Source organism: Dioscorea cayenensis, chromosome 9, assembly GCF_009730915.1.
Source record: "Dioscorea cayenensis subsp. rotundata cultivar TDr96_F1 chromosome 9, TDr96_F1_v2_PseudoChromosome.rev07_lg8_w22 25.fasta, whole genome shotgun sequence".
In the NCBI taxonomy this organism is placed as follows: domain Eukaryota; kingdom Viridiplantae; phylum Streptophyta; class Magnoliopsida; order Dioscoreales; family Dioscoreaceae; genus Dioscorea; species Dioscorea cayenensis.
This window is the reverse complement of record NC_052479.1, coordinates 31,023,579-31,043,881: the sequence shown is the minus strand read 5'-3', so window position 1 is coordinate 31,043,881 and position 20,303 is coordinate 31,023,579. Positions and strand designations below refer to the sequence as shown.

Here is a 20,303-nt window from a genome sequence, read left to right as displayed (position 1 = left end):
ATAATAATAATAATAATAATAATAAGTGGAAATTGCCAAAAAAACCCTACAACTTTGCCAAATTGCCAAACAAACCCCCATAGTTTCGGAATACCCAAAAACCCCTTCCTTTTCAACTCCATGATTTTTGAAACCCCCAAAGTACGTAATGGCATTAAACGGAGTGTATTTAAAATTTTATGGACGAAAATGCCTCAGTACTGGGAAGTCGTGGGATCGCACTCCATTTCATGCGTGTGAGAGGAAGTGGGTGGGTTTTTCTTAGGCATTACAAACTGCTTGTCTCTCTCAACTCAGCGACTCACTAACTCCTGCCTCCAGCTTCTTCTTCCCACTCAGCACTCTTCTCTTTCCACCGCTGCCTCAAGAAGAAGTCCCTGCAAGTATTCTAGCATTTCGTCACTTTGCGCTCTAAGGTATTCATTATGGTTTTTTTGTTAACTATTCTCATATGAAGAGACATTTTTTTCGGTTTTTGGTTTGTGATTTTGTTTTTGTTGGAAGACATCAAGCTTTCTGGGGATTAATCGGGTCGGGGTTTTGTTAGTCTCAGGGAGATGTCTCGGCTAGGGTTTTTTTGTTTTGTTTTACATTTTCGCTCTATGTATACTGATCGAAAATGGTTTTCCGATTGTTGTGCTTTTGTGTAATGTTTATAATCTACGCTACTCCGCTCAGCTTGATATGGTTGCGCTTGTAAAAAAATGAGGTCTCCGCTTAAAACAACGAGCTTTCACCGCTTTAGTTAGTTCGTCTCCGCTTAATTATTTGTATCTCTGCTTAATAGTATACGCCATCGCTTAAAAAAATGATATCGTGTTTAAGAACCGAGTGTTTACCGCTTAACAAATTACATTTCCGCTTAACAATGTGCTATTATTGTCGCAGCTTGTGATTACGGCGGTCAATCTAGTTAACGGGCGATGCTACTTGACACCCGTAGTGGAGACCGTGGGTCGAATCTGAAAGTTCACATGATCCTCGACATCGGGAGATCATCCGAAGGACACCGCTCACGAGATTTCATCGAGTTGAAGTCAGATACCAAGAGCGGGCCCTTCTTGACTCTACAGTAGATACGATAACCGCACCAATAAATTCGTGGATCGGGAAAGCATGCCGACTTTCGCACCAAGATGTGGCAATCGTTTCTCGCCTCAGCTATGGGATGGGGAGGCGACGTGTTTCGTAAGAAGAAAAACACTGGCCACTTTCAAGAGAGATATTTATCAAGACGACGAGACACAGAGACTCCATCAGAGCACTCTTCAAAGAACTCGCTGGACGGAGGGGAAGAGGAGAATTTTGCCAAACCATCGATGGTGTACCTCCCGGGTACAATCCTCTTCCCAAATACCTCCCCGCTCGGTTCCTAATCGGATCGCTGATTATGTCGATGATCTACCCGGGAATGGGGCGCCACGCACGGGCGCAAGCGACGCACGTGCGGCTTATGGAGGACATACCACAAGCCGCTACCCGAGTGCAATCTAGATGCGCTGGGAAGAAGACCAACACCGGGTATGTTAAGGGTCGCACGTGAGCGCTTAACATCCGGGTTTTACTGAGTCGACCGGAACCGGAAAGAAAGTCCGCTTTTTGCAAGATCCCAAGGATGTCGTGCTACGTGAAAAATACTTACCTGAAGTAAGCTGACGATAGAGACGAGTTTGTCATCTCTCGAAGGAAAAGAGGTAATAATTCAAAAAAATATTTTTGTTTAATCGTAGACGTTAACGCTTAACCATATCATTTACCGCTTAACTTTATTCATCTATCGCTTAAAAATTATAACTTACCGCTTAACTTTGTTCAACTACCGCTTTAAACTTTTAGTTTAATGTTTAATTTGTTTGTTTCATCGCTTTAACACAATAGGTTATAACGCTTTAAATATACTGAAGTTACATATGTAAATATAGTTTTAATTGTTTAAACTAAATAATTTCGCTTAAGATTGTTTGCTTTTACACATGCTAGTTTCCCGAAATGGTTCCTGAACGTCGTGAAGAAGTATTTGTTCGGCCAACCGCTTCGGTCGGATGCTATTGCTCCCGAACCGCTTGCTCAAAGGCAAGATGAGAGGGCAACCTCTTCCTCGCGCTACCGGACGCCGCTCTCCCGCCTGCGTCAAAACGCATTCGCCGAGGCCGAGAAGCCCTCCCCACCCCGCCCGACCGCGGGCTTCCCCCGACCGTGTCAGCCCTCCCAACGTGGCGCCTCCGCCAGGCACTAGGCGAGGATGTCACCGCAACTCTCATGCGAGCTTCGCTGATTTTTGATGACCGAAGTTCCCTCGGCTTGTCGCCGGGTGGAGGCATTGAAGGCCGGTCACGATCACAATCGATCGCGCCTTCCCTTCAAACAAAATGAAGCACCCGGGACGGATACGCTCGTCGGAGTTCGACGACGAGGACATCATCGGGTGGCCCTTCAAAGACGGCCTCATTCAAGAAGCTTGCAAAAAGAGGAAAAACAATAATGCCTCCGTCTCCACCCGCGTTTACCGACGATGAAATAATAGCAAGCACTCATCGGGCAGCAGCATCCATCGGGCGGTCGATGTTGTTAACGCTGATGACATGCCCATCACGGTGGAGGAGATCGAAGATGGCGCCGAGTTTGCCGCGGTGGAAAAAGATCGTCGACTCGTTGTCGACGACATCATGCATCACGGTGGAACCGGCGCGTGACAAACATGCGGCATCAAAGATGGACACAATCCATGAAGAAGAACAACCGCACAACGCTAGGTCTCCCATTGATGTCACTGCCGTGGAACTCACGGTTGAGAAGGTCGTTGAGTCTATCCTCAACGAAGTGGGAATTCACGGTGGAACCAACGGTCGACCGTGCCGCATCGAGGCGCATACAATCCCACAAGAACAAGAAGCATGTAAAGAAGTGTCTCCCGCTGATCGCTGGCTCGTGCCCCCATTAAAGGAAGCCAATAAAAAGTAGAAGAACTTGGAAAGTCTTCATTCAAGAAAAAAATACGCTGCCAATCCCGCCTCAATAAGTACTGAAAGGTGAGTTGATAAGGATCTTCCTCAACCGCCCTATGGACAAGTAAGTTTGAAGTTTTTTTATGATATTGTTTAAAACTGCTTTTTAGTTACCATTTAAGTAGGAGCGTTAACGCTTTAAAAATTTACTGGATAACATTTAACTTATAAGTGATACCCTTTAAATATTACTGCTACTGCTTAACCATTCAATATAGAATTTAAAGTTTATACTTTTAACGCTTTAATTTTATACTTACAACATTGTTTACATGTCTTTGTTCCGCTCAACCACAAAGACTGTCGTGTGGAAGAACGACTCGTCAAGACCACACGGGCCAATCTATTCGACCGCTCGAGGGAAGGAGATGGTCACGCATGCATGTGATGGACGATTCAGTATGTATCTTGCAAAAGACGATGAGCGTAGTGCCATATCGTTATAAGAGGCGCCTCCATCACACGGCCACTGGCCTTGTTCATGTCAAAGCAGGGCGACGACGCACATGAATCCACGATGGCTATGATTGGAGATGCCGCACGCAACTTGCATGAAGTGGACATCGTCATCCTCCCGATAATTATGAGTGGCCACTTCCATGTCGCTCGCCCTTGACAATGAAAAACAAGAATATGAGCATTATTCTTCATGCCAAAGCGAAGAATACGATAAAAACGCGCTAGAAATGGTAAGTGCTTTAATAATTTGTGTTTGTGTAATAGTGTTCGTAAATAATCGGCATTCTAATATGAACTTGTATATCTCAACAAATGGAACCTATTCGACATCCAGTATCGACATGGAGTTAGGGCGAGTCGGCGATCAGCAGTACCCGCTTGTTCACGATACATCGAAGCCCCAGCGAGAAAAAGGAAGTGTCGATCGCAGCTGCCTATGTCGCTGCGGTTTATCGAGCGCTACTCACCGGTGAGAAGCTACGGTACCGCAGATCGACGTCCCTTTATCTGCGATTAAGGTATGTTTCCGCATACTTAGGGAGGGAGGGCAATGGCATCACGACCCGGAGGGGAGTCTTCGAAGCGGGTTCTTAGTCATTCTTTCTATATTTGTATACACGATTCTTTCTTTAATAATCCAGATTCATTGTTTAACATACACTTTCAGTGTTTAAGTATATAGTTCATTGTGTAAATATCAATGTAATTGTTTAAACTCCGTTTTACTGTGTAAAACGAACCAGAGGGGAGTGTACGCAAGCGGGGTCATAGTCATTGTATAGGTGTAATAGTTTCAAATGTAAACCAGTTTAAATTCAATTCATTTTTTCAGAAAAACATGACAAATTTTGTCAATGTCAATGTAAATGTACATGTAATGTTCCGATTTTTATGTGCGACGGGAGTGGAAACGCTTGGGGAACCGAGCGTGTATTAATTACGCTTGGGGAACCGCTAGCACCATCCCGTTGTACATTTTAAGCGGATACAAATTTATTTTAAACGATAAAAATAACAGTTAAACAGAGAATAAAATATTTAAAACGTAAGAGATATATTTAAATATAAAGTTCAATATTTAAACAATAATAAGAAGTATATACACAATGCCTAGTCGTGCACAGATTCATTCCACGATCTGCGATTGTGACTCGAACGCGGCAATGGCTACTAACGCAACTTGCGGACCTCGGGACGCTCACGACTCGATCCTCTTTCGCTCAGGACACCCGAGTTGCCTTTCGTCGCGTGCTCGCAAACGCGAGTTCGCGATTTTTCATCCATCGGCTCGTCATTGTCCGGGTATGGGGAATATAGCTTCCTTTATACGCCATTTTTGAAGTCGAAGCTTCCTTCCACGATCACCCGTGTTTTCTCGTTCTTCAGAATTTGAAGTCAAAAATTCCTTTTGATTGCAAAATTCCTAAGTGCGTCTCGAAATGTTCAACGCCTTCAAAACATCATGTCAATATCCAACGACAACACTTCACTGATCGGATGAGGAAGGAAGGCATGCCACACCCTCGGGCTCGCCATGATGTGGGAAGAAGCTACCGCCAGATTCCAATTCCCTCGCCAACACTTTTAGTTTAAACGAACACGATCAATATTTAAGCAGAGACACAAAAATATTTAAACGATAAACATAAATCTTAAACGTGAACATTAGCATCGACATCGGGAAATATCGAGACCCCATCGCTCACATATTTCGACTAACACTCGATTCCCAAGTCAGTCGCAGTGAACATTAGCATTCGTCCCCTCCCCGTCTGTATCTAGCAATAGCACAAAAAAACTCTCCATAATTTAATCGGAAGAGCTAAAATTGAATACACCAAATGAGAAGAAGAAAAAGAAGAAGAAGAAGAAGAACAAGAACAAGAACAAGAAGAAACAACATATGAGTCTTCTAAAACTTTGTTTGAGAAAAAAAGCAAAGCAGGGAAAGATTGAAAAACTATGCATAAAGAAAAGTTATGATTAGGCTCATTTTTCCACCTTTTTGCAAAGGGCAAAAAGGAATTTCATATCGTGGACCCACTTCAACTTACCGTAGGGGGTTAAAAAGGAATGTAAAATATAACGAGTATGTCCGAGGGTGTCAAAAAAGTTGGAGGGGTTTTTGGGAAGTTTTGAAAATCACGAGGGGTGAACAGTAATTTTCCCTAATAATAATAATAATAAAAGTAAAAATTTTTCAGGATCATCCTAAGTCCTTAGGGCAAACATGCATCATAGAAATTGTAAGCAATAGAATACAACTAATCTTGGAGATATACAATGTCAGCCATCATATCTATATCCACAAGAAGTGCAGCACATAGCAACAAGGTTTGGTGATGACAGAATGAGGAAATACACTAAATTCTAGTATAAAAAAAAAAAGTTTACCTTCTCTCCACCAGATAGGTTGGCAATATTCTTCCAGCTCTTCTTTGGAGGTCTGACACTGAAAACCACACCCTCAGATAAAGGATCCAAATAATCAACAAGTTCTAGTTCTGCATCACCTCCAACAGTAATCATCTGCAATACAGATTTCAGTTATTCCTAGAGATATTTAGCTTATCAACAAGACAGTGAAAGATAAATACAAAGCAGGCAACTCTTTCACAAGGGGCAGTGCTACAGAAAAAACTTACTGTTGTTAGGTGTAAGAAAACAAGATACAAACTCCCAATTGTACATAACCTAATACAACAAACATCTAATTCACATACCTGATATAACAAAAAAACATTTTTCTTTTTTGGTACAAATGCATTTAACTAATAAAAAAAGTAGGAAAGCAACAAATACTTCTTTTTTTCTCATCATGAATGACAAATAACAAAAAAACATTTTTCTTTTTTTGGTACAAATGCATTTAACTAATAAACCAACGACGCTTTTGATTTATTAACACGGGATCGAGGTAAAAAGCATAAGTGAATTAAAGTATTAACTTCTCTTCCTACACTGCCTCACATGATTTGTCCATTTTATTAAAATATATAAATAAATATCACAAGACATTTCATTTATTTAATTAATTTTATTTATTTATTTATTGGACACTTCTAACCAAAGTAATTACATTAAGCAAGTACATTAAAAAAAGTACAAGGACACAATTTGAAACCGCAAACACTAGCTGCATATTAACAAACACAAGCTGAACATTTTACATAAACACATATCAGAACTGCCTAAATCAAGTAAAGCCATTTTAACAGTTTTTAAAATTAAAACAAACACAACAGATTACATACAAGCATGCCCAAAAAGTGTTCTCTATTCATAAGACAAAGAGGGCAAAAAAACAAGCAAAGCATCATCAAGTCTTCTTCTGGTTGACTACTAACAAAGCAGTTCATGGACTTGTGGCAGCATTAAAACTACGATGATCAATGGCCAAGCAATTGTGTTTTACCAAAGAGTTCGAGTTTGTTCCAGCTCATGTGCATAGTTTGCGGTGACAGAATGATCGGTAATCATCAAACTTACTAAACATTAGCAGTGAACACGGAAGGACGGCTTGCTGTAGAGATAAATGGTACAAGTGGATCCCTTGTTGCGACACTAAACGTTAGAATTTTGTGATCACTAACCATCCTCGAGTTGTCACAAAGGTCATCTGAGATTGGCAACTGCTACCATGAATTCTAACACTTGTAAGGTTGAGATTCTCATTCCTCGAGCTCAACAAGCTGAGCTCTTCTCTCAGCAGCTTTCTTTCGAATAAATATTCCCCATCTCATAGCAGCCTTAATTTTAAGCCATCCCACGACAACTTTGCCTGATATGTGGTTTGAGATCCTCGTCAATGTTATAGTTAGGGGGATGGTGATGGCATGAATGAGGGAAAAACTAAATCCATCTTCTGCCAAGTGAGCAGTACCACCCATGCTGTGGACACGGAGCAAATGCTGCGTATCTTCATTCTCTAGCAGTTTGTGGCTTCTCATGGAAATTTCTTCCTCAGTGAAGAAATCATCAACTCGGATTTCTCTTTGATGGGTGGTCCGGTCATCTTCATTCCCTAGCAGTTTGTGAGTTATCATGTGTATATCTTCATCAGAGAGATCTCTTTGATGGGTGGTACTGTCATCATATGAATTGAGGTTAGATGGCTGTAAGGCCTGACTCATGGATTGGAAACCCAAGCTAGGTTGTTGCGAGGGGACCAATACCAAGCCGGTACTATCATTTCTTGTGATTTGGGCCTGCTGAGAAGAATCGATGAACTGATTTTGTGAATTACATGAACTGCTTCATACTGTAACTGAGCATTGGGCGCCACATGCTCAGTTTGAGTGGAACATTGGCCTGATTGATTTCCACCATAGCTACTTGAGATGACAACCCCTGTTCACAGAGACCAGGTTTAGTCCGCAGTCTATACCATTTCATAATTGGTATATACATACACAAACTTCATGAAGATAAGCAGAGCAACAAATGTAAAACAAAGGTCAACAACATAGGCAATTGTAACTAAAAAAAATTCATATTCAGTTTTTATCGCTAAATGGTCAGGGTGCATTGGTGTGATCAATATCCATACCGACGGCAAGATGCATATGATAATCCCATCTGTATGACTATCCATTACATTGGTCATACTAAACTGGTATAGCAATTAACATTTCACATGAACATAGTGCTGGATAGCTCTAATTTCTACACATATTATATAACCATATAAAGTCCTTACCCACGGTCACTCCTGTATCAATTAAAGATTGATCAGAAGGAACAGAAACTGACAGGCTGGCTTGAGAAACATGTTGTTGATCATAGGAAGCGGAATAATTTGCCTGGGCAGATGGAACTTCATTCCGTGTGAAATTTAGAAGGGCCTTCCCATCATATTCTATAACATTCATCCAATTGTCATATGCCTTCTTTACTAAAGTATCGACAAACACCTACAAACATAAAAATATTTTGAGTAAAACTCAAACAGTCAATAATTAAAAGCTACTAACAGTGACTTCATCAGCAGCTGTTTGCCGTGTCAAATAGCAAGCAAAACAAAAGAAAAATAAGCAAAAAAAACCTGACCTTCTGGCAGTCACCGAGGCTTTCGGCTAAATAATATTGCCCACCAGCAATTAACCCAACAAATTCATAGATATTATTGAATATAGCACCAAAATTCCTTGTATCATCAGAATAGTATACATAATACTTCCCACTTAGGACGCAAGTCTTTGCATGCCCCACTAAGCTCTTCCACATCTTATTTGACATGCCACTTCCCAGGATCTACAATCATGTAAAATAACAATTAATTTTCCAGCTTAGTATCTGTTTGCATAAACTGAATTCCAAGTTATTTCCTTACATTCCGCAATTTTTGTGAATCTCTCACAACGAGACGTAGAAAATCTTCTACTGTATAAATTCCTGCCTTATTTAACCTTTTGTGGAACGAGCCATCCTTGCCAATCTTTTCCAGTCTCCAGACATCATCCTTCAAAACAGGAGGATAGTGTTTCTTGTTCACTGTACAACATGAAAATTAAGGATGAGACAAACAAGGAGTTTAAAAAAATGAAGACCAATATAACTTAAATTCCCAGCAGACCTACATTCGCTTCTGTGATCCTTAACTGCGAAGGGTTCTGTCTTTGCTTCGCGGATACGAATTCCCTCACAGAAGCCTGAAGCGATTTTCAAACCAAGTCTGAACTTCCTACTTTGTTTCCAGCTTGAATTGTCAGTAAATGTTAGTTCCCCAAGCGTCCCCACACCTTCTTTCAAGGATACCTGCAAATCCCCAGTTAAAAGAGGCCCTTTTCCTTCACGTTCTTTGACTACATGACTTTCAAAGTCTTCATCTGTCCAGTCATCTTCATTGTTAAAATCACCTTCAAGAACTACAACATTTAGTTTTGCAGATGATTCAGGTCCTGATGTTACGACATGACCAGTGTTCGCATCTAGTAACACAACATGAATAGCAGCTCCTTGCTCCCCCTCTACTTTCCCTCCTGTGAAAAGTGGCAGCGACAACCTTGAATGGAAATGGAGTTGCAGATTTCTTCCATCTGGTCCTTCAATTCGTTTAGGAGAAGACCTGCATTTTTTAAGGTCAGAGTAATCACAGATATATAATCACAAATGAAATATTTAAGGTCAGAATGAAATGATAGAGAATAGTAAAACCAAGATAGTCTTCGAGATCACTGGCAAAAATTTAAAGCTATAACACCTCAGAAAATATCTCAAGATGCTTTCAGTAAATAAATTCAGGCTTCATAACTTATACTGGTTCATGGATCTACCAAAATCCTGACATGCATCAGTTTTTTCTAACAAAATGCAAGAATCAGCCTGCAAAATAATTTCCAGATCATAACTTCAGAGTCTTATCGATTAAGTCGATAGTTTCCACAAGTCACACCTGGTACCAAGCCTGGCAGACCCCAACTTCGCTAAAGCACGCTCCACTTCTTCACTCGCCTATTTAAACACAATTTAATAATAAAGAAATATCAGCCAGAAACTAGATATTCTGAGGAAAAAAAAATACATGAACATATGACATGAAAATGCACTAGCCATCATAATATATATTTTAAGCTTCAGGTCACAATATTATAATATATTATTTAATACAATGGAAGACAACCATTTTAGGAGGACATAAAAGACAAGGTCAAGAAGAAAAGCATTAGATCATAAAAGAAGTTTTTCTCAAGTTATAGATGGCCAAAATGAAAATGTCCTCAACCCTCATTCGTCATCTTGAACCTGGGGCTCAAGATTGCAAATTGAGCAAGCCAATTGACACAGAAGCATGATAACTATAGAATGAAAAACTTTCAGCAGATCAAAACATTTTCAATAGCAAAAAGCTGAAGGGATCTACAGGCAGCAGATACACCAAATGCATGATTTAACTTGGTGTTTCTTAATCTTATAGTACATTAAATTATTCTTTGAGCCTTTGATGCCCAAAATTAGCTCACACAAGTTGGAAGATACTGAAAAATATTACAGATATGTAAATTAAATATAACCAATTTTTCTTCCTTCAAAGGGGGATAGAAGTTCCAAAATGACAAGTTTCCCCTCTCCAAATCACCAAACTAAATCGAAAATTCAGTTACGTAACCTAATAATGAGGTAAACTACACCATGGACCATAAAGCTTATAACAATAAATAAAGAAAAGGAGATATCATAAATTGAAAATAATTAATCTTGAATGGATCAAAATCATGGCTTGAAAAGAGGAAAAAAGAAAAATGCCAGTGTCTTACAACTCTACGAAAAACAGGCTCCAATGATGAACAAGGCTTTTGCAAACTATCCACCTTGAGCGTTTCCACGATCACACTACAAAAAATATATACTCTTAATATTACAGAAGCAGAAGAAAAGGTCTGAAATTATTGTTTGATAAGAAAAGCATGAGCTAGCAATTTTAATTCAGACAACAAAAAAAGAGAGTAAAAGTTCAAGCAAAATTCATACAAACAAGAGGATACAAGAAAAATAAATAAAGCAAAGGAAATCAAACCATCTTAGTTACCGATGACAAAATACATAACATCAAAAGATATGAGACAGCAACGTAGCACACATCAAACTTTTCTCCAACCACACATGAAGACTGGATTTGCAAATTGCAACAAGTACTCGCCATTTATCTACACTCCTCAACTCCAAAAATCCAATCCAACCTTGAACTCAAGCAAACAAGAACCTCACAATCTCTGAGTTCATCATCTACCGCACAGAAGTATACTCAACCATAACACATGTCAACTTTATCGCATAAACACTCCATGAGAGACAGGGCAAAAGGAGATCTTGCTCAAACCCTAACAACACGTGAAAACTAGACTTGAAACAAGTGCAGAACACCAATCTACATTTCTCCAACCTAAGCCTTGACTTACAGATCATGAACCCCAGCAGAAACATCACTAACCCCTTCATCATCTACTCAAATCTTAAAAAAATATCTCTTTTTCAGATCATTCTCCAAAATTAAAGCAACAGCACATAATAGAACAATCAATAACACAAAACCACCAAAGTAAATTCATCAACATAACAAACCTCACAACTCCAAACTGTCATCTTTTAAATCAATTCATCAATATACCCTCGCAAGAGCAGGGGGCCTTCTGGCGCTTAGCATTGGAACCATGTTCCTCCCCTTCAGCAGAAAGCTCAAGACCCCGCTTCTCCCGCCCCATCGTCCCAGACCGCTCCAAAAAACCCAATCCTTCGCTCCATCTCCGAAACCTACAAAAATTCATTATGTAAACCAAAGATTTCAAATCCAACATCCAGAATTAAATTACAAGTAACTTCCTCAATTTCATGTCAAAAGAACACTTTTTTTACCAGATTAGCATATCATATCTATTGATGGAAAAAACACTATGATAGTAGTACACTTAATTCTAATAGTTACCTGCATCTGTAGTTTTCCAACAGTCGATTTAAGCCGACTAATTTCTGTGGCAGTTTCCTCCATGACCTTGCTTGCTATGAAGCAAGACCAATTACTATAACCAGCTCAGGTGATGGAGCGAATGAACATACTTAACGGCTTTATAAAAGTTCACTGCTTGTCGGTCTTTGTAAGTTTGTTTATCTATAATTAATGTTCACTTAGCATTTTAAGTCAGACAGTGTGGGGGCCCGGTGGGGGGTTGGGGGTAGCTTCGTGGATCGAGATGCGCTGACCCTCCCTGGTAGTTGGTCTTTGTAAGTTTGCTTATCTGTAATTAATATTATTATTTATCTTAGTCATCTAACATCATCCGGCATATTAAATTGTTAATTAGATTGGGTTGGTGTTGGGGTGTTGGTTATCAAAATTTTGAAACACTTTGAAATAGAGAAAAGTTTTGGGGTTTTTTTTGAATATTTACATAGAATTAGAATAGTGAGGATTTGATTAGGACTAGTGTTTCTCATTGTTGAGTCCAATATTGAAGGGACTCAAGTCCAGCTGGAGAAATTAAGTAGGACTTATGGCAAATACCTCTCCTCAGCAGGTGGACCTATCATTCCGAATAAAATTGAGCTAGTTATAAATGAAAGATTAGATGTCCTACCGCTCCGTGGGCTACTGAGGCTCCCAACCCCAGAAACCCTCAAAGAGGAGTTCCACTCAAGGTCGTTCCGTCTGGCTTAGCTTATAAGTAAGACATGGGTCAAAACTCAAATACCCCTGACAGGTAAGAGGTCAGTCCCATGTATGAAAATCCAAAACTATACTCACTAAGTAGTACTGTAATTATATACCAATTTGATTTAAGCCTCCAGCCCATTTGGTGGACTGGATGTAATAAATAGGCTCCAAGCTTATGATTTAAAATATATATATATATATATATATGTCACCTTGATGAAACTCTTTTGCTGATGTAATGTTGATTCATTGTTGACGCATTGTTGTCATTTCTCCTCTAGTTGTATCTAGTGAGTACTCTTGTCATATTATAATTGATATAGTGAAATATATTTCAAATGATTCTAAGGAGTCTTGTGGTTTTTCTTTCCATTGGAAAGGTTTTTCCTACAAAAAATTCTTAGTGTGTTGCTTGTTGTATTATTGTTCATCTCATTTTAACACATATTGAAGGGTTTTGAAGAGTCTTGAGTTTATTTTGAAGGTTTGAAAGGATGTGTTGGACCTAGGAGAAGTCATACAAACCTTATAAAGCCTCCACAAGTTTAGCATAAAGACTGTGCGAGCAATGTGTGCCCGACCGCACATACTTGGCAGAGAGATCCTGTGAGCAATGTGTGCCCGCATGTAAACTGCACGTGACTGACAGGTGGTCAGACCCCCGGTGGACCAGTGTCAGTCACTGGAGGCCGATCGGACCACAGGTCCCTCCAGTGACCGGTCGCTGGAGGCTGGCCGGACCACCAATGGACCGGTGGATAGATCAAAAAAGAGAGGGTAACTTTTTACAATGAAAAAATCTTTTTCTCTAGGTGGAATATTTTTTTTATGTCATAATACCTATATTATACCATAATGTTATACTCTATAATAAGTACCCAAACAACCAATAAGTGTTTTTTGGCCGGCACTTAACCTGCAATATATATATATATATAACTTTTTTTAAATTATAAATTTTAAAAGAAGTAAAAAAAAAATAACAAAACTCACGATGAGTTATTAAGAAAACTCGCATAAAATTTAAAATCATTATATATATATATATATATATATGAAGATCAAGAAAAGCGTAAAGAAAAAAATAAAAGAAACAAAGAAGAACATTTATAGAAAAAATTTAAAAAACTCACGTGATTATCTAACGATTAAAGAAAAACTCATTTAAATTATTAAAATGGTGATGAAATAATAAAAGGAAAGGAAAAATAGAAATAAAAACATATATTAAAAATAATAATAATCATAATAATAACCTGAATTATAAATCTCATTGACGATGATTTTTTGAACACCAACCTTCAATCCTCTAACGAATTTGCAAATTTGGAAACGAGATCGGCAAATGTCTAGACCTCTCCATGGGTGAAGAGAGAGAGAGACCAAGAAAGAAATTTATAAACTCGGGAAGTGAAATTAAAAGAATAATTTTTAAGGTATGAGTAAATAAGCACATTTCATGCATATATATATATAATTGATTCTTTATGGATGCATTGTTGGGGGTTTAGTGTTTATAAGAATTTATGGTTATGGTTTCAGAATTTAGATGTTGAATGATGGAGAAATGTCAACAAATTAGGCTTTTTTATAATTCATAATTTGCAGAATATTCCTTATATTAATCTAGTAAATATTGATGTGTTTTATTGATTTATAGGAGTTTTATGTTTAATTGATGTGCTAATTATTCATTAATGGAGGGTTTTTAATTTGATACTACATTGCAAATGAGAAATTTGAGTACTTGAAACTTGATATACACTTTGTTAATGCAAGTGTTAATCCGGAGAAGAGTTTGGATTCTCCGTCCATGTTTTAAATATTTTTTTTTTTCATGACATTCTATTTGCAAATTAGAAACAGGACATTAGTTGATGAGTTTATACTTAATTGGCTGGTTGATTATTAGTTGGAATTCTGAAAAGAACTTTTAGAGTAATGTTCATTCAAGATACTTAGTCATGTATTTTCATTTTCTACAATGTATCTATTGAGTTTTTCTGGTTTATTTATTTATTTACATTTCTGATTTTACAGTCTAGAATCAGTGATATTTTTTAATATTGGTGAATGAGTAACATATTGAAGGTAATAGCATCAAATATCTTAATGATTAGGCATTCAATATGCCTAGAAATTGACACATTGTTGCATCATCGTAATATAACTTAAAATGTTTTAACATAAGTTATTTTCTAAAAATCAATAACATGAAAGAAATTTATTAAACTCAATACAGTTCAAGCAATCTAAGATGACAACATAGAGCTTACTTTGACTTAAGTTAGTAGTCAACCCCTCCACTTTGTTGTGATAAGGCTGCCTAATATGCCATTCACAAGCTCCCAATTCAACCTCAGGAACTTTGACAGAAACAGTACCAGCCTGGAAATATAGAAAAGAACAACAGATCAAATGGTATAATACCACCACACAAAGGTTTTGTGAAACACGGAAGAAAAAAATGGCCTAAAAAGGGAAGTTTTTACTAAGATGAGCTGCTAGGCCGCTAAGAAAGACAAGACGTGCATAAGTCTGGACAGAGCAAGTGAAGACGGGGCCTACGCACACATGGACATTGAATTACTCGCACACAACCACTACTTACACTCTCAAAAATATGTTCTCATCCAAAATTTGAACTATCACTACTTGTGAAGGATTCTAGTAGAAATCCGGCTACCAATAAATTACTTGGTCGTTGGTCTTGAAATGAAGAAGATAATCTTAATCTTAAATTGTTAGCTTATTATCCAAAATGATTATGAAATTAGAAAGCTGAAAGCTTTAAGGAAATTTTATTAGTAAATTACAGTCTTAGCATAGTGTAATTTGTTGTTGAGAAAATTATAAGTTTTATATAATATTAAGAAAATTGATAATCATTACATAAACCTCTTTGGTGGTGCACTCGGTATGGTGGTTGAGGTGCTTCAACATTGATTATAAAAGTTAGTTTCATGGCTTATGCCATCACATTAATCTCAAGGTATGACACATGAGACCTTTTTTATTTTTTAAATAAAAAAATCTTCAATTTAAAAATTTAAATATAAAAAATATGGGGAAAAAATAAATCCCTTCTTTTAAATAAAATCAGTGGCTTGTTCACTTCATTTTAAAAATAAATACTACTAAAATAGTTTTGAGCTCATCATAAACTTCATAATTAACAAATCCTACTCACAGTGGAAATGATGCATACATCTTCTTTTATTTTAATGAAATTAGTAGTTTACCCAATTTTTTTTAAAAAATATACTTATATTGTAATAAAAAAAAATAGAGATTATAAAAATAAATTAATAAAATTATCCTTAAAATAAACTAAATTAAATTCATGATCATCAATTGTTTCAAAATTTGAATTTGAATGGTCTTAATTCATTTAGGACTATTGTTAAATAAAAAAAAATCAATAATATATCAGATTTTATAAACATCTAAAATTTAACCATCTTATCCAATCAATCAAATGTTGATCTAGATAAACATACTTAAATTATATCTTATTTAATTTTTAAAAAAAATCCTATTAAAAATAATTTCGAGCTTATCAAAATTATACTTTACAAAATCCTAGTCAAAGTGGAAGTGAAATAATTCTATATATATATATACGTACATACATGATGGTAATAGTAATAAATAGAGCATATCTATCCCTTTGCCTTCCTTCAATAGTAAAAAACAAAGAGAATAGCTAAAAGCATGGACATGTATAAAATCAATAAATTTGTGGGTGAAATGGTCTCAGGGCTCCTCTTCATCTCTTGTATTGGCATCTTTGGTATCTCCTCATTTGTTGCTTTTGATATTTTTACCATCTTGGGAAAGGAGTTTTTTGATGCTCTTTCCAAGCTAGTTTGGGGCAGTGAAGAAGCAGCAGTTGATGAAATAACTGCTGCCATAAACAATAACAATAGCAACAGCATCATTAGAAGCATCATCAACAGCAGGAACAGAATGAAACTCAAGGAAATCATCTCAAATATTTACTGGTACCATAAGATTGCTGAAACTTTACAGGGCTTCATCATGGAAATACTACCTGTACAATACCATCCCAATTGGGAGGAGTACAATGAAGGTATACAAGAACATGATGGGAGAACAATAAGAAGAACACCATTTATCTTCAAATATATGCTGAACAATCCTTCGGAAACTGCTGCTGATTTTGCTGAGACTTTCACTCGCCGTGTTCTTTCTAATCTTGGCTTCCACTACTTGTCTTCCAATAATAATAATCTTAGTTATCATGGTGGATGTAATTACCGTGTTGAGTCTTTTGAGCACGTTTTGAGCAAGAGTTGTTTTGCTCGTGAACTTGTTAAGAGATATAACTGCATTTGTTTGGACAATGTTGGTGTTCCACCTCCAGTGACACGGTTCACTGACTTTGAAGAGAGAGTATTGAGAAGATTTTACTTTAAACCAGATGATGATGAGTGGGTAGAACCTATGAACGATTGGGGTAATTGGTATATCAAGACTATCCATGAAAGGATATTTCCATCACAAGATTATCAACTATTTGAAGCAACTGTCAAATACCTCTTTTTCTCCTTCTTACATGACATTGCCGCTCCCTTTAAAAGTTTGTTGGCTTTGCTTGGCATCAAAACTATTTCTTCTTAGATTTATGACAACTACAATGGTTAGTTGCAATACATATTTGGTGTCAACTCTATTCAAATTTTTGTTTTCATAAATATACTCATTTATATAAATGTTACTATGATATTTTTTTTTAATGAAATGTGGACAAACTACCATATATTACAAGAATATGGGTAAACTCCCTTTTTTTTTTTTTTGACAAGAACATAAACATCCTAAGTTAACCAAATATGGACATGCCGTTACGTACTAGGGGCATGCACATGAATTACAATTTCAACATATATCTGCTCTTATTTTGTATGAGTTAAGTTTCAAATCAATTTTTTTGAGAACATAAACACATTAGGCAGAAAATTAAGTATGAGCTTATGCCACAGTTAATATTTATATTTTAATTAAAAATATATTTATTTTTCCCCCAATAAACTAAATTAAATTTCTTCATTTTAATCCCTTTGTTATATATTTGTATAAGAAAAAAAAAAGGGAAGAAAGAAACATCTTGATAATGAAATTCTAATGAGTTTTATTCCAGACCATTAAATTGCCTCGAGATAAGTTCAAAGTCGGTACAAAACATACCGAATTCCCATCGATCCGTTCATTTGCCTCGTGATTATAACTCATGTGAGATAATCATCGCCCGAGAATAGAGAAGAAGCTGAAGCTCCCCATTCGTAGATCTAAGGTCTCCTTCATGGCTTCTCCGATCTCCAAACCCTAGATCCGATCTCCGATCGAAACCCTAGCTCCCGATCTCCTCCCATGGCGTGCCTGGCTCTCGCCATCCAGCCCGCCAATGGCGCCAACATCCTCCTCCAGACCCGCGAGTGGTTCCCTCCCGCCCGCGCCCTTGCCGCCCTCTCCTCCTTCCGTCAGACCCGCCTCTCCTTCTCCTCCTCCTCCTCCTCCACCGCCGCTGCTGGGTCGAAGTCGGACGACCTCGATCCTGCCTCCGCTGCCCTCGGCGATGACCCCCTCGCTGCCTCTTCCGGTCAAGTCGTCGTCGGCGTTGAGTCTCGTTATCTCGTTGTCTACCGCCTCGTGAACTCCATCTACGTCCTCGGCGTCACCACTCCGGACACTCCCGACGTCTTCTCTTGCGTTGATGCTGTTAATCAGTCCGTCGCCGTCGTCGTCGCCGCCTGCCGTGGCGTCGACGCCACTGCTGAAAAGCTACATCGGAAGTACCCCGAGGTCTACATGGCCCTTGACATTGTCCTCCGTGGCGTTGGCGCTGCCCGCCTCGCCGCCATCCTCTCGTCCATGCACTCCGATAACATCGCCAAGCTCGTCTCGTCGGCTATTGATACTGAAGCTCGCGTCCGCGGTGCCGATCCCTGGGCTGGACCTCATGAGGCTCTGTCACTTGAGCGCCGTGCAGCCCTCCAGACTTTCTCCTCTGTCTTCTTTGAGCTCCCGGCTGAAACCCTCGCTGCTGGCGATGAGGCCGCCGCTGCATCTCTTCCCCCCGCTGCGCCCCCCACTGATGATCCTTCAAAGCCCTCAGAGGAAACTCCAGAAGATCAACAACCGAAAGATCCCTTCGCTGCAAGTGAAAAGATCAACAAACCCGAAGAAGCCCTCGTTGGAGCTTTCAAGAAGAGCAAGGATGGCGTTTCTCTCGTCTCTGATCCATCGGCAGCACTTGCTGGCCTAGAGGTCAGTTCTCTTCCTCCACCTGCTGCCACGAAACCTACTTTCATTGGAGTTGAAGGTTTTGAAGGGGAGTATGGTGGGATTGAATTTGGCAATGAGGAGGCCTCCCTCTCTGAAGCTTTTGAAGGATTTGACAACGCCTTTGGTGGTGGTCTCGATGCCTCAGAGTTCGTCAACACCACAAAGAAGGCACCCAAGGGGCCAGGGCTTGGTGGTCTCGAGCTCCTTGCTACCAGCCCGAGTCCCGCCACTGCCTCCAAAGGAGATGAGAAAACGCCTCTGGAGAACCTATTGGTGAGCAAGACACAAGCAATGACTGGTCCTGAGATGTACATTGCTGAAGAGATCAATGCTGAGTTCCAGGAATCATTGTTATCACGAGTAGGCCTCAAAGGTACCATCTTTTTGAGGACATTGCCTCCTAAGCAAGCTGCGGGGAAGGAGACAGAGTTTTCGTTCCGGTTGGAGAATACTTCTGGGATCCAGAGGGCTGTCATGCAAACCTCTTGTGTTAGTAGTCTAGAGAACGGCATGTTCCACGTTAGGACACCATCAAAGGAGGAGCCCATTCCGATCATGAAGTATAGTTTGCAACCTAGGTTCAGTCCACTGCCCCTGCGGCTTCGGCTTATTAAACGGCACATCGGGACTTTGCTTTCCGTGATGATTCAGTATGCATCCAATCCAGCATTGCTGATGCCACTGAACAATGTGACTTTCATTCTTAAGCTGCCTGTTGATCCAACACTGTTAAAGGTCACACCAAAAGCTGTACTTAATCGAGCAACGAGGGAGCTAAGATGGCATGTCCCTGATGTGCCTTTGAAGGGCCTTGCAGGCAGGCTTCGAGCAAGAATGCCCGTTGATCAGGATTCAGAAGAGGGAGGTGAATTGGAAGTTATTGGGATGGTGAAGTTCTCAGCACAGGGTTCTACCACATTATCTGGGATATGCTTGCGGCCTGTTTCAGAAGGTATTGCACAGTTTAATGAGGTCAGCCATAGGTATGAGAGCGGGAGTTATACATGTATTTGATTGGTTTACTAATTTTTATGTGTGCATGCTTTAAAAATGAGTTTTTTTTACCACTGTCATAATTCAGATTGGATTTGATAAAATCTTACATGAATGTTTTCTTTTGATGCTTCTCATTGTTGCTGCTGTTAATTTCAGCTGATGTGGATTATTCTTTGTTTTGTATTTTGAGCATTTGATTTGTGGAATAGAGTTAATACTTGATATTTTCCTGCCAAAAGGTCTAGTTTTTTTTTCTGTTTTTCCAAACTATATGAAGTTAATATTGCTATGAAGATTCAGATGCAGCTGTCTTTTGTGTGTATTCCTTTGCATGTATGAGGGTGATCTCTTCGTTTATGGAATGTAGATCATGTTATTGGTTTGTA

At 38.8% G+C, this 20,303-nt stretch overlaps 2 protein-coding genes and 1 pseudogene across 2 annotated transcripts; 1 reads left to right on the top strand and 2 right to left on the bottom strand.

Annotated features, from left to right (window-relative positions):
* The window catches only part of LOC120268693, a 14,947-nt pseudogene extending 8,223 nt beyond the window's left edge, over positions 1–6,724 (bottom strand).
* A 46-nt stretch (positions 6,725–6,770) lies between these two features.
* On the bottom strand, positions 6,771–11,665 carry LOC120268692 (calmodulin-binding protein 60 D-like). Its single transcript, XM_039275982.1, is given in 10 exon segments — positions 6,771–7,718; positions 7,721–7,814; positions 8,164–8,377; positions 8,514–8,717; positions 8,797–8,957; positions 9,044–9,531; positions 9,859–9,917; positions 10,721–10,796; positions 11,363–11,405; positions 11,572–11,665. Coding segments are annotated over 10 exon segments (2,016 nt in total). The 3' UTR covers positions 6,771–7,135.
* Positions 11,666–17,892: 6,227 nt separating this feature from the next.
* On the top strand, positions 17,893–20,049 carry LOC120269354. The gene has a single exon (XM_039276691.1). The coding sequence runs from the start codon at positions 18,007–18,009 to the stop codon at positions 19,933–19,935; it is 1,929 nt and encodes a 642-aa protein (XP_039132625.1). The 5' UTR covers positions 17,893–18,006; the 3' UTR covers positions 19,936–20,049.
* The last annotated feature ends 254 nt before the right edge of the window (positions 20,050–20,303 follow it).

What these genes read in the sequence shown, in the direction of transcription:
- LOC120269354 (XM_039276691.1), top strand. Translation starts at nt 18,007, where the DNA reads ATGGCGTGCCTGGCTCTCGCCATCCAGCCCGCCAATGGCGCCAACATC.